The 13356-nt window shown below is 41.4% G+C and overlaps 1 protein-coding gene across 5 annotated transcripts in view; it reads right to left on the reverse strand.

Annotated features, from left to right (window-relative positions):
* The window catches only part of LOC139628273 (SH3 and multiple ankyrin repeat domains protein 2-like), a 187738-nt gene that overhangs the window by 67919 nt on the left and 106463 nt on the right, over positions 1 to 13356 (reverse strand). Inside the window, exon 1 of one of the 5 annotated variants that reach the window (XM_071489791.1) lies at positions 3008 to 3170. The exons of the other annotated variants lie outside the window; for them this stretch is intronic. Coding sequence (XP_071345892.1) covers positions 3008 to 3131 — 124 coding nt within the window. The 5' untranslated portion in view covers positions 3132 to 3170. Of the gene's footprint in view, positions 1 to 3007; positions 3171 to 13356 lie in introns of those variants that run through there. 5 annotated transcript variants of the gene reach the window in all.

The raw sequence follows: 13356 nt of genomic DNA on the forward strand, positions 1-13356 counted from the left end.
TCAAAACCATCATTTAGGCACATTCACACAACAACACACACACAACACCTGTTTACAAATCTGTTCGTCAGAATACATTTTAGGATTCTGCTACTACACCTCAAATCACTTCATGGACGAGCACTTACACTGTAAAACATCCATTTAAAACATGCGTCTACTGTAATTTGAAACATACATTTTTAAGTGAGTCTTCTATTGGCAGTGTCACATGGGTTTAGCAAACCTGCAGAGGAACCATAAACCCTGGATGGACTCCCGGGTGAGACTGCCCTCCTCTCACAAACGAGCCAATAGGTCGTCTGTGCAGCAGGTCACTATGACCCATAGTTAGGTTTTGTTGCTAGGCGACATCTAGTGGTCGTAGTAATGACGACAGGAGCAAAGGGAAAAGTGCAGTGACGTAGTTTATAGAGCGACAAAGTCCACGTCAGGAGGAGGTTGGGGTGGATGGATGAAGGTGACAGGAGGGGAGCGGTGTTCGATTCCCATGTGACAGGAGCAGTTTATGTTGTTTCTATTATCCATGACCATTTGTTGTTATTATTGTGACCATGACAACAAAGATTGTCTATTGTTGAGGAAGAACTTATTTTAACCTAATTCATGAACCTTTTCTAGGAGAGTGGTGTTCGAAGCGCCTATCTTAACCCAAATGACCATCTTTTCCTAAACCTAACCAAGCCTTGACTGTTATTATAGTAACAATGGGGATGAAGTTATACTCTGCTGCTCTCAGTACAGTCCGTGTGTTCTTTATTGTAACTATGACAACCAAGGTCCGGTACACCTGCCGCCATAGGAGAACCATTTCAGGTGACACTCCTATGGGACGTACAAGAGGGTTGGAAAAAACGACCTGTGCAGTTGTTCAGGACGGGTTGACTAAGGCTCATGATGTTGGCTTTTGTAGTAACTGTGAACTGTGTCTTTTATATTGTCAGTCACTGTCAATCAGATGCTCCAGCGCTGTGTCATGAAAACATGAAGCTATTGTACAGCAGAGTGACATCAGCCAGAGACAGTGATTAGGGTAAGAACCAGCAACAAAAACATGCCATCACCGTCCAGGATCTATAGCAGATTTAGTGCTGTTCACAATGCAGCCACAGACTCCAGCCTCAGAAGGAAGGCACTGAATTAAAAAGTTCTAGCTTTTCAGTGATGCTCACCACTTTGGAAACCCTTTCACTTGCTGACGTCCAACTGGATGGGCCTTTGTCCAAGCAGTGCTGTAACTTTCTGAAACTGACAATTCACTTCCACTTCATGCTGTAATTGCCCAGCTGAGTGAAGGTGACAGTGTAAGCTGTGTGGGAACTCTCTCCTGTCTCACAAATACAATATTTTTGTCACTTTTCGAGGGACACTCACTAAAGGTACTTTTAAACTTTGGGCAAAACTCAATCAGTACCAGTCTACCATTCACAAACACTGAATAAACCATTCTCATGTCTCCTCTCCATTTCTCTCAAGCCACCATTCAGTGTTGCTTTGTGGCACTATTGCAACAACTACTACTACTTCTATAGTACTATTTCTGTAGTAAACTGTACCTCTGCCAAGCAAAAAGTACTGAACCGATTTGCACCAAACTCAGTGAAGGGATGGGATATGGCCGAGTGATGAACCCATTAAAATTGGTACAGATCCGGTAAAAGGGGTGCATTATTCTACATTGTCGATTACTCAGGAAATAATGTTTGAATCTTCATGTTAAAAAAAATCGGACATATTTATGGTATTGAGATCTATGAGTTTGTACAACTTGGTGCAGAGCCAGATAATAATCTGGACCTGACAGACGTGTGTAGGATTGTTTGGCCTTGCCGGAGATACGCACTTGACTGAACACCATTCTAGTTGCAGCTGCGATGGACAAACTTTATATCTAAAGCATATGCATGTGAAATGACTGTGAATTTGTGAATTAAATGGTGTTAATAATTCTGGATTGCATCTATGGAGACTGCTGCCATTCTGATGCTCATTGATTCACGCTAGCTGAGCACATACTGTACAATTTGCATAATAAAAGGGGGTAACTATGCCTCTTGCCATTATTGCATTTTATTCTTAGGAGCACTTGGTCACACTTATATTGATGTATTGACCTAACTGGAGCCTCATTTGGGGGAGCAGCTCTGCATTGTCTGCCTGGAAGGACTCAATACACTCCTGTTCTAAGACCTGTGATTGAGCAGTTTAGGTTCCTTGTGTTTTCTCATCCAAGTTTCAAGTGCTAGTGGGGGATTTATTGATTGTGAAGCCAACATAAGGCAAGTTGAAGAAAGGCTCTTTAATCTTCTCCCTTTCAGCAATACCTACCTACCTATAGAGACACAACTTGTGAAAAGGGAAGGCCAGGTGAATCTAGGGGGCCCTGAGGACCGACAAATTTTACCCTACAGCAATGTCTCAAAATGCGGTTCCGTCCCCCTGAAACAACCAATGGATGATTTGCAAAGACAACTCATTGGGAAACCTTCCTAAGAGGGCCCCATTTAGAATAAAAATGAGGGGGATCAGTGATTGGTCGACTGAAGGTGTTGCTGGCCTGTCCCACCCACTGAACACCATTAACCCAGAGAGCCACATCAGAGCTTTCTTAGAGAGGAGGAGAAGGAGAGGAGATAAAGTCTGCCCAAAAAGTCTCTAGATATGTCATTCTTTGCTTTTATGAAAAAGAAGCAGCTAAACGTTTTTAAAAGTCACCAAATATATTTAAAAAATTACTAATTTGCCAACACCACCCAGGAGGAAACCTCCTTAAAGGGGCCTCGCACTGGCTTTATAATGTGGTTGTTTACAATGTGACAACCTTGAAGTTAGATCAGTCTTTCCATCTATCCATCAATCTATCCATTCATCCGAAACCATTTGCATCAAGTATAAACCAGCCTGAACCGTCAGGGCTATGCACGAAGCATGCACATCAGTATTTGTAAAGAAGATGAAGAGGAGAAGAAAACAGAGAAGAAGATGGAGAGGATGTATAATAGCTTACCTTCTTGCTCTGATGTGCTGTTTTTTCTCTCAGTGATGTCAGAATTGTTGGCGACTGTGTGCACACATGCATGTCTGTTCATCCATCGACCCTTGTTGTGCCCCTTCTCTGCTGTCAAATACATGTCTTGTCATGTTTTTTTGATCAATCCATCAAAATCTAATCTCTCTCTCTCTCTGGTCTTTTCTCCAATACCAGGCAGCTGAAGCCAATATAGCCTATAAATGCCTTTCCCATACACACACAGACACACACAAAATATTGAACTGAGATTGGTGATTGGCCATGGTTCCACGCTTCATGCTGCTCTCCCTCTCTGGCCATCATTAGCATGATTATCAGGACTACTTGTGCAGAGCTGAGTTCCTCTGGCCCCCACTGGCTGCACTGTACTGTCAAACTGAACCAGTAATGGAGGTTGGCCTTGATTTCCCCTCGGATACATTCCTCCATTACACCGCGAGATGACGAGCGTACAACTGCCATCGCCAGCCCTCCTCGCAATTACAACAGTGCAGGGAGAGCAGAAGTGGTAGAGGGCCTGCAGCCATTCCAATAAGCATCTACTGATTATGACTTGATTAATACAATGGTACCAGTAGCCTGTTAACTGTGCTCCAGTTTCCTGCCATTCACTTCCGGGCAGCCTGAACATCTGAAGGGGGGATTCACTGAGTCATTATCGCTCTCCCAGACTAATATCTCAGACCTCTCTCTCTCTCTCTCTCTCTCTCTCTGTCTACAGCAGAAGTGTTGATGAGGAGAATAGGTGCTAACATCTAATGAGCTAGCATTTAGGAGCTAGCAGGCTATCTGCATCCCTGAGGTGTGTGTGTGGCCTCCAAGCTGTTTGGGCTGGTTTTAACTTCAGTTAAGCGCAAACACACACACACACACACACACACACACACACACACACACACACACACACACACATCGATTAGCTCTCTTTCTCAGAATCTCTTGCACACAATCCCTGACACAAATTAATTATCAAGTACAATGGGGGTGTGGAGTCAAAACAATCCAAGCATCTTACGTAACAGTTGGAAAAGCAATCAGTGGAGTCTATATAATTAAATGCTCTTGAAACACAGAATGCATGTCAGAGGTCAGAGAGTCTGGAAGCACTCAGCCAAGCTAAATGAGGTTGTTGACATTATGCTGATACGTTGGTCCAGTTTGTCCCAGTCTGACGTGTGCAGATCGTGTCTGTACATTTAAAGGTCCCATATTTACACAGTTTTATTTGAAGTGTTGATATCCATCAGAAGATGTATTTGTGGTTTACTTCTCCTCCCTCAGGCTTCTCTCTGGAGCTCTCGTGACAACATGTCGGTGAGCCAATCAGAAGAGAGGATCTGAGCATGATTATGGAAATCTCAGATTTTCACCTCAGATTGTGAACCTTCCTTCCAAACTCTCCACAAAGACTCAGTTCATTCCACTCTGCAGATCTGAAGTTTCAATTCAAACCCAAATGTACAGAAAAACTGTGCATGCAACCACCAATCCCTTCATTCATTAGAGAGACAACAAAAAAGACTTGGTTAATGCAACGAAGCTCCTTGGCACCTGAACTCCTGAGCCACCAGGGCACTCCAATTTATGCTGCAATCTACATAAGAACCTAAGCAAAAAAAAAATGCTGCTGAGTTGTGTTCTTACATTATCTTAAATGTTTCCATCAATTCTAAAAACCAGATAACTCTGTGATTTGAATCATGCTAACACGCCGTTTCATTGGTCGCCTGTCAGTGACGTCATATCCATTTTCAACTATATATTTTAACCAGATGAAGGATTTTAGTCATCAGACGTCTGGATCTTAAACTATCAGAGAAAGAAGCCAAGAAAATGTTAGAGGTTTCACTCTGACGCAGGAGACCGTGGTTTGCTACAGACTTTATTATACTGAAATATGTAAATTCAGTGCTTTCTTTTTACCAAATCTTAACCAATTAGTTTTAGTTGTCTAAGCTTTAGCAAACACCACAGAGTTATATGATCCAGATCCAAAAACCCTTCTGCAGTATGGATAGCTTTGATAGGCAAGTCGTTTCTTCTCATGTCCATCAAGCTGAATTATTAATATTAAAACCTTATTTTTGGCAATATCCTCATTATTATTATTATATTAAGGTATATTCAGGTTCTTAATTATAAGCAAATCTTTTTGTCCTTTATTTACTCCCTTCTTGGATTTCTACAGTGCAATAAAAAGTGGGCAATGTCATTTTTCACATTTTATAATAAACTAGATGGCAGATGGGTAAATTACTGTTATGTGACACAACACTGTCAGTGGTGACGCAAAATGATGGTGATTCATACAGTAAGTTCCCGGAACCTCAATTTACTGTTCGCTGCAGAGGATTGATGATTTTTTTATAGTGTTTTTGATTTCAGATTTTTTTTTTTACATTTGTAATGATACTGTGATGGAATTTAGTTGAACTGATTCCATTTTTTATTAACATTAACAATCACTGTATGATGCCCAGTTGATGTCACCTTCAGGTTTTCCACTTTGAAACCTTTCACTCACTTATTTATCCACCATTAAAAAGCTGTAAGAGATGGGATTTTAGGATTTTGAGAGCTCAGAAAGCCTCAAACGTCACACTGCAAACATCACAGGTACAAATCAGTTACTACAGGCATTTAAATCTAAGTTTCAGTTTTATAAAATGAATGATTTTTACATGACTGAAGCAGAACTGGACGCCAGTGTGGATGTTATTTCCCCAAGAACAGTAAAATATTACTTTGGTTCTACTAAAATTGTCTTCACTGGCTTTTTCCCCTTTTTTTCTTTTGATTGATTCATGTTCTTGCATCATTGTTTTCATTTGCATCATCACACTAATCAATGGACCTTGGTACCAACTTGCAAACCTTTGCACACTCAACACAGACATGTCAGTCGCATATGCTCATTTCTATGAATCACAGCATCGGATGGAAAGTGAACGTAAAAAAGCTGTCAGCGGCAGGTTCATCCTACACAATCCAGATTTTTGGCGCCCTTCCCCCGCCTATAGGCGCCACAGCTCATGTCTTCATTGAGAAAATAGCAGCGGATGAATCAAAGCGTCAACGCCACCGACATGGTTTCACACACGGGCAGATGGACGGGGCTGTGCAGGCTTCTGTTTGGGTGAGGGGACGGCACGGAGTCACGTCTGTGGGTGTTTTCTCCACCTTGGAGTCCCATTTTTCCATCGCTCTCAGTGACCTAAAAACAGGTCCAGAGCCGCGCTGCCTCCTTTTCTTTTCAAAAAGGAGGAAAAAAAGACACAACTCCCGGATCACTCTTGTAACCTAAACACGCGCCGACCTGGTTAAATGATGCTGAACACTTTTACTCCTCTTAACGCAACTGAAAAATTCCACCTTAAGTTGACAGTGAGGCTGCAGCGCGAACTCCGACACCTTAAAAAGTAGAAAAGGAATTCTTACCTTCCTTTTTTAAGGCATTGATGATCGACTTCATGTTCACTCCTTCCTTACTCCCGCTCTGGCTTCACGGTTACGCGCATGTCACAGCCCCGACTTTTCCCTTTCAGCACCACGGACAGAGACTCCCGCCGCAAGCAGCGCACATGATCCCGCTCACACCTTCTACTACCACCGCCTCCCTGCTCACACCGCACACACACACACACACACACACACACACACACACACACACACACACACGAAATCCCTAACTCCGCCCCTTACACACCTCCCCTCTCTCCTGCGCTCCCTCTCTCTCCCATGAGGGACAGACTCCGCTGCACAACTGCACAGAAGCAACACAAGTCACAGAGTGAAGCACGTAGAGGCTGGTGGAGGCAGAGGCGGAGGCATGGGGTGTGAAAGTTGTAGAAGTACTGCACAGTGAGGACTCTAAGAAATATAAAATATGGCTGGAGAAAATGCAGATGCTTGTGACAGAGATAAAGTTGAATAAATGAGGAGGCTGCACTGTTTCTACATGATCTGCTCTTTCTTTTTGCATATCCGCAAACAGTCTGCAGACACCGACAGTGGTGTGATGTATCTGTCGTGAGGCTGCAAACACATCAGTCAGACTCTAATAATAATACTGGAGGTGACAAGTATGTCTCACATCTTGAGGGTTTAGTGTGATAATCGCTTGATGAGATGTGACAGAGTTACAGCATGGACCCATACAGTACAACACCTAAAACAGTCCAGCCAATAAGCAACACACTTTTTTTTACCATCTACTGTATCTCATTAATTAATGAATTCATACAGTTCACCTCAGAAAAAACTTGCTTCTTTGTTTTCCTTTAATTTGTGGCTACAGCTAACAGATCTACAAATATGGTAAATTACACTGATCAAAACAAGTTTCAAAAATTCTTCAAGATATTTTTTTTAAGATTTAAAAGATTTGCAAGAATCAAGAAATATGCACAATAACTCACTGAAAAGCAAAATGAAATACTTGCAGGATTATGGATCAAATTCATGACCAGATGTGGTCCTGTGTGGGTCGGGTCCAGACTTTTACACGGCTGCTGCTGCTTCACCTCCCACACTGAACTGTCTCCACGTTTTCAGATCAACAGAAGGACACATTTCACCCCTCAGCAAAAATACTGCAGTCAGGCAGCAAGGTTCCTTCCTGTGAAGCAGTTTCATTTCCTTTGCACATCCTGTTTGTTTCCTCAAATATGTTTTAATTTGAAGGCAGTAAATACTCCAAGATTGAGATTAGTCTGGTTTCAGGGGAGAGTTTTGGCAGCGCTCAGAGGCTTTTTGACTGTTGAAAGAATTCAGGGAACAAAACTGCATGACGTGAAATTAAACACTGTTTAGCTCAGAGGGAAAAAAGCTGCAGCACAAGAGTAACAGAGAAGCAACGTGTCTTTCTTCCGCCATTTAACAGCTTCTCCGTTCACACACTGATAATCTGCTGTGAATCAGCCGCAGATGTTTCCGGTGGAATCACTGAAGATTCATAAAACATGAAGAGAACAGAGAAAATAACAACTGACTGTTTAGATTGAAAACCCCAAGACACACACACACACACACACACACACACACTATAGAAACATCTCTCTCTCCTAAAAATAAACAATTGAAAACTCAGATTTTGTGCAAACATGAACTTAATTACACCAGATGCAGAAATAGCAGGAGCAGACACGGTTGCCTGGATAAACAACGCGTGTCCTTAACAACAGTGAGATAAAAAGAGAGAATGTTGTTTTAGAAAAACTGGCTCCAAATATTTAACTATTGTACTTGAAATATTCCATATTTCCTGCAAACTTGACCATGACAGGAACTAACATTTATATATGAACTGCTTATGCAATTTACCGTCATATCCACCTGTGTTGACTGTTTCCTCATAATGACAAGAAACTTAACGTAGGGTCAGATTTGCAGGAGAAACCAGCTTATTCCAGCATAAATATGTCAGCACTGCCGTCATCTTCAGGCGCCCTCTATTTCCTGTTTGGGAAAACTTTTCAGTTTCCATATCATCAGTTATTTTACACTGTACTGGTTTATTGCATTTTCCTTTGAGGTTGCAAAAACAGCATCTACATGAGGATGCATGAAAGACTGAAGAGGTCAGCTGAGATCTGATGATGATGATGATGATGATGATGATGATGATGATGATGATGATGATGATGATGAATATTTTGGATTTGTTCTGTAGATCTCCTTCAGAAAGTTACCATACACCCTGGATTTGATATCATCCAGTTGTCAGGAGCGACTGGAGATGAAGGGGAAGAAGATCTGGAGCTAACGATGGACCGGAGAGTAGCTTCTTCAAGAAACAAATCCTATGTGTTGCTAGGCAACACATGGGGGATGGCTCCATACATCATTAAAGCTCACACCTGCCTGTTCTATGATGTAATGTACATTCCTATGATATGACTCTCTCTATAGAAGCTACCACAGTGTTTTCAGTGATTTCATGCTCTGCTGTTGAGGGAAGCCACCAGGTTACACACCGCCCTGGTTCATCTCCTCGTCTTCACATTCTGCTTCTTCCCACTACAACTTTAAAGCTCGACACACTGATACAAGAAGTGACCCGACTAAGCAGCAACATACCAGATGGCTACATGCAAAGCATATGTTGTCATAAACTATGCAATAATGCAGTGATGACAGCAGATTCCCTTCCCCAAATGCCATTTCATCCAAATTAGTCCAAATAACATAAAACACATCAGTGCCAGTATTTTCATAATAATAATAATTTAAAAAATCAGGTGAGAAACACCCTGCTCTCATAGGTTTATATGTCAACTGATTACTGAACTGAAACCACAAGGAAAATACACTACAAGGACAAAAGTATATGGACACATGACCCTATGGCGGCAGGCGTACCGGAACTTGGTTGTCATGGTTACAGTAATAAACACGCTAACACTATAATAAAGGTCATGGTTTGGTTAGGTTTAGGAAAAGATGGTGATTTGGGTTAAAATAAGTTCTTCCTCAACATCAGATGATCTTTGTTGTCATGGTAACAATAATAACAGTGAACAGTCATGGATGATAGAAACAACATAAACTGCCCCTGTCACATGGGAATCGAACACCGCTCTCCTGGTTCATATTCATCCATCCACCCCAACCTCCTCCTGACGTGGACTTTGTCGCTCTATAAACTACGTCACCGCACTTTTCCCTTTGCTCCTGTCATCATCACTACGACCACTAGATGTCGCCTAGCAACAGAACCTAACGACGGGTCATAGTGACCTGCTGACAGACTAACTACGTCTCTTGCTTTAATAATTTAATTTATTTTGAAATCCAGAAAACTGTGTCAGTCAACTGATTACTGAATTCACATTATGAGAAAAATACACTACAAGGCCAAAAGTATATGGACTCCACCATATGTGACAGCTGAAGGCGTGACTCTGACAACATGGGCGCCAAGCTGCTGCTGCAACAGCCTCCACTCGTCTGGTTTCAGGCTTTTCCACCAGATTTGAGGATCTGGCTGCAGAGATTTGTTCAGACACAGCAGCGTCAGTGAGGTCCAGCACTGGGAAAAACCAGCTTTGTGGAAAGCTTTGTGCATATGTTTATTGTCATGTTAGAACAGGAAACGGCCAAAAAAAATGCCACTGCAAGAAAAACACCCCCAGACCGAACATACACACAAAAGCATAGGGGCAGGTTTAATATGTGCAATGTTGCAATGTGCAAACACACACACCCGCAGACATCCCAGATAGCAGGGAATTTTCTGATGCTACTGAACCATGTTTATCAGTAAATGCTGCTCACATCGCTCCGCATACGCTGAACCTAATTATATCACCGATCATTACCAACAGGTAGTTTGTCACCCATTGAAAGGATCCGTGCTCTATGGTAATTTCCACCTCAAGTTCTTACAATGATTTACTTTGCTTGCGGACAAAACACCTCACACTGTTTTGCTGCAGCAGCTTAGAAAGTGAAAAACCATCATGTGGAAACAAATAAATAAATAAATAAAAATAAAGAAGTCGAGCCAACAGTGTGAATTAAGTTTTCTTTCCTTTCTGACAGGATGTTGAAATTGTGTGCGTCATTTTATCCTCCTTCCCGGAAACACTGCTGGCACAATCAGCCAAATATAGCATGGATTTATGTGTGTGTGTGTTTGTGTGTGAGTGTGTGTTTATATGACACACGCCATCACGGAGGAGACGCTTGTTTAAGGACAAAAGAACATTTCACAATGATGAATAAATTAACATGGAACCTTCATTTATTTATATGTAAATACATATAGATCCACTTTGCTGTGGTGGAAGAGCGACAACTCTCATTTCTGACTTAAAAGTTTTATAAACCAAGAAAAATTGCTCCAACAACACACTTTTTTCATCAGTTTGTTCAATTATCAGCTGATTGTTAAATCTGACATCAACATGACATCTTCAAATTGCTGTTTTGTCCGACCAACAGTCCAAAATCAAAAAAATTAATTTTACAAATATATAAAACAGAACCACAGATTGTGAGAGAGAAGTGTTAATGTAATACAAGACATATGATGAGTGAAAATATCAGTCTAAATAAATAAGCCTGAAACCTTGTCAGCACAGAGAGCCAGAGTTAGCATTAGCACAACCACTAATACTGTGTCAGCCACTGCCAGTTACAAGCTAACAAGCAACTTACGCTAATAAAATATGCTAACTACGCTAATTGTTCAGATCCATCTGCTATTCTCTGATTCTGGTCTCAACAGACTCCTCATCTGAGTCTCTACTCTTCTCCTGGATGCCTGGAGCCAGCAGGTGGTGGGCGGGGCTTAAAGCTTCTATGTTTCTCAATCAGAGTAGATGAGCTTCAGACCAGTTTTTATGAGGGAAAACTATGTTAAACAAAATATGAATCATATCAGAGGATTTTTACAGAGTTTAAAACATGTCTGGAGAAACTCCAAATGTTTATTTGATTGTCACAGATGTTTTTATTTAATTACTTTCCATCTATAAAGCTTGTGGTTGTTATTTCTGCCCAACGATAGAAATATTAAATCCTCATCTCCTGAAAAACAAAAGCTGTGTGTTCGTACATGGCTGCTTTTATACGGGTCCACAGTTTTATTTGTACATTATCACATCACAATGCATTTCACAGATAAAGCTCGAGAACCTTATAATGTAACAGATAGAAGCCTGATAGCGTCCAGCATGAGTGAGACCTTGGGGAGGGAAAACTCACTCTAACAGCATCTACTGCAAAAACCAATCAGAGCAGGATTCAGAGCCGAGGAGGTGGAAAAGGAGCCAAACCCCAAACCATTTCAACTGTTGCAGCGTCTGAAGAGAGGAAGCGATAGAGAGAGAGCAGCTGTGAACTCATGTGGGTATAAATGCCAGATGTTTGCTGATGCTGATTAACTGATTAACCACAGTGTTTACTGCAGAGTTCATCTCCTGCAGGCAGAGGTGACACAGCAGTGTCTGCTGCACTGACCAGGCTGCAGCCATGACTGATATTACAGGAAGAAAAAGGCACGTGTCCAGAGATTTCTGAATCGATTTTCATCACAGTCCCTTGCATGATTCTTTTTACTGTACTTTTAAGTCAATCATTGTTATTTAAACCTCACAGCTTTCAGTGAAAGGTGCAGATGAAAGTTATGTGCATGAAAATTTGAAGAATCACAGTCACAGTTACATAAAATATTTTAGATATATGTTTTATGCAAGAACTGGTTAATAACCAGCGCACATGATCCCACTCACACCAATAGTTTTGGTTACACCAAGCATCAACCTGAAAAATGAAGCCAACTTTAAAAGCTGCAGCTCCTCTAATGACCACTAGAGTCTGGCTCCAGCAGTGAGTCAGTCCCCACAGACTCCCATGTTCAAATGTCCAACTTTACAGCAGAAAGAAACATGTTTACAGCCTGGTACAGAAACTGTTCTGCTCTCAGAAGCTAATTTCCTCCTTCACGACAACTGTATGGCTGAACTTTATATAACTCACCTGTTTACGTTTTATTAAGGCTTAAAGTGATAATATAATGTGTATATGTATAATCGAGGGCCATTTTGAGTGACAGGTGAGTGAGTGTATGCTTGCCACAAACCATCATGCACCAAAATCTTAACTCTACACAGGCCCCACCTCTTTGCCCATTTTTGGATTAGCCGGGAGTTAGGGGCGTGGTCAGGCACTGCCAAGATGGCAATGGTGGAGCAGCTCACTCTGAGCTTCAAAACAACTCTTCAGAAACCTCAAACTCGTGTTGGTTGGAGCATCGCGACATAAAAACAGACTTTAGAGAAAGGACACTTTGAAAGCAGGTGGAGTTGCAAGTCAAGCTGAAAGCAGCTGAAGTGTTGAATTTCAAGCATTAAAAGAAAAACTGATATAAACTGGCATAAAAAATAAACCCTTGAAGAATAAGAACATTTCATATAATAATGAGCTGAGTTTTACAGACTGTTATATTTTGATTGTGTATTCTTGTATGATGATTTATTTATGTATTCAACACTGTAGAATATTGACATCATGTCCTATTATACAGACAAACAATATCATTAATAAGCATTTCCTTAATTTCACTTTGTGTTTTTCCAAATATTTAACTGATCTGTTTCTTGTTAGAGCCCTGCCTTACTTTTCTCCAGCTGACAGGCGGACGTCCCGCTGTGTGTCAGCCAGAGCTGGATCTATTAAAAGGATTTTAATGTTAGTTTTCGTGGCTCTTGCAGGGAAAACACAGAGTCCCCTAAACTGTTAATCCTGCAGCAAACTGTGGAACAGACGAGTGTGTGGAAGTGGTTAAGGTGCGGGCGTGAATGTGTCACGTGCATGTGTGT

This window comes from Trachinotus anak, unplaced genomic scaffold, assembly GCF_046630095.1.
Source record: "Trachinotus anak isolate AG129_WGS33_773 ecotype Australia unplaced genomic scaffold, CSIRO_AGI_Tana_v1 ptg000011l, whole genome shotgun sequence".
Lineage (NCBI taxonomy): Eukaryota > Metazoa > Chordata > Actinopteri > Carangiformes > Carangidae > Trachinotus > Trachinotus anak.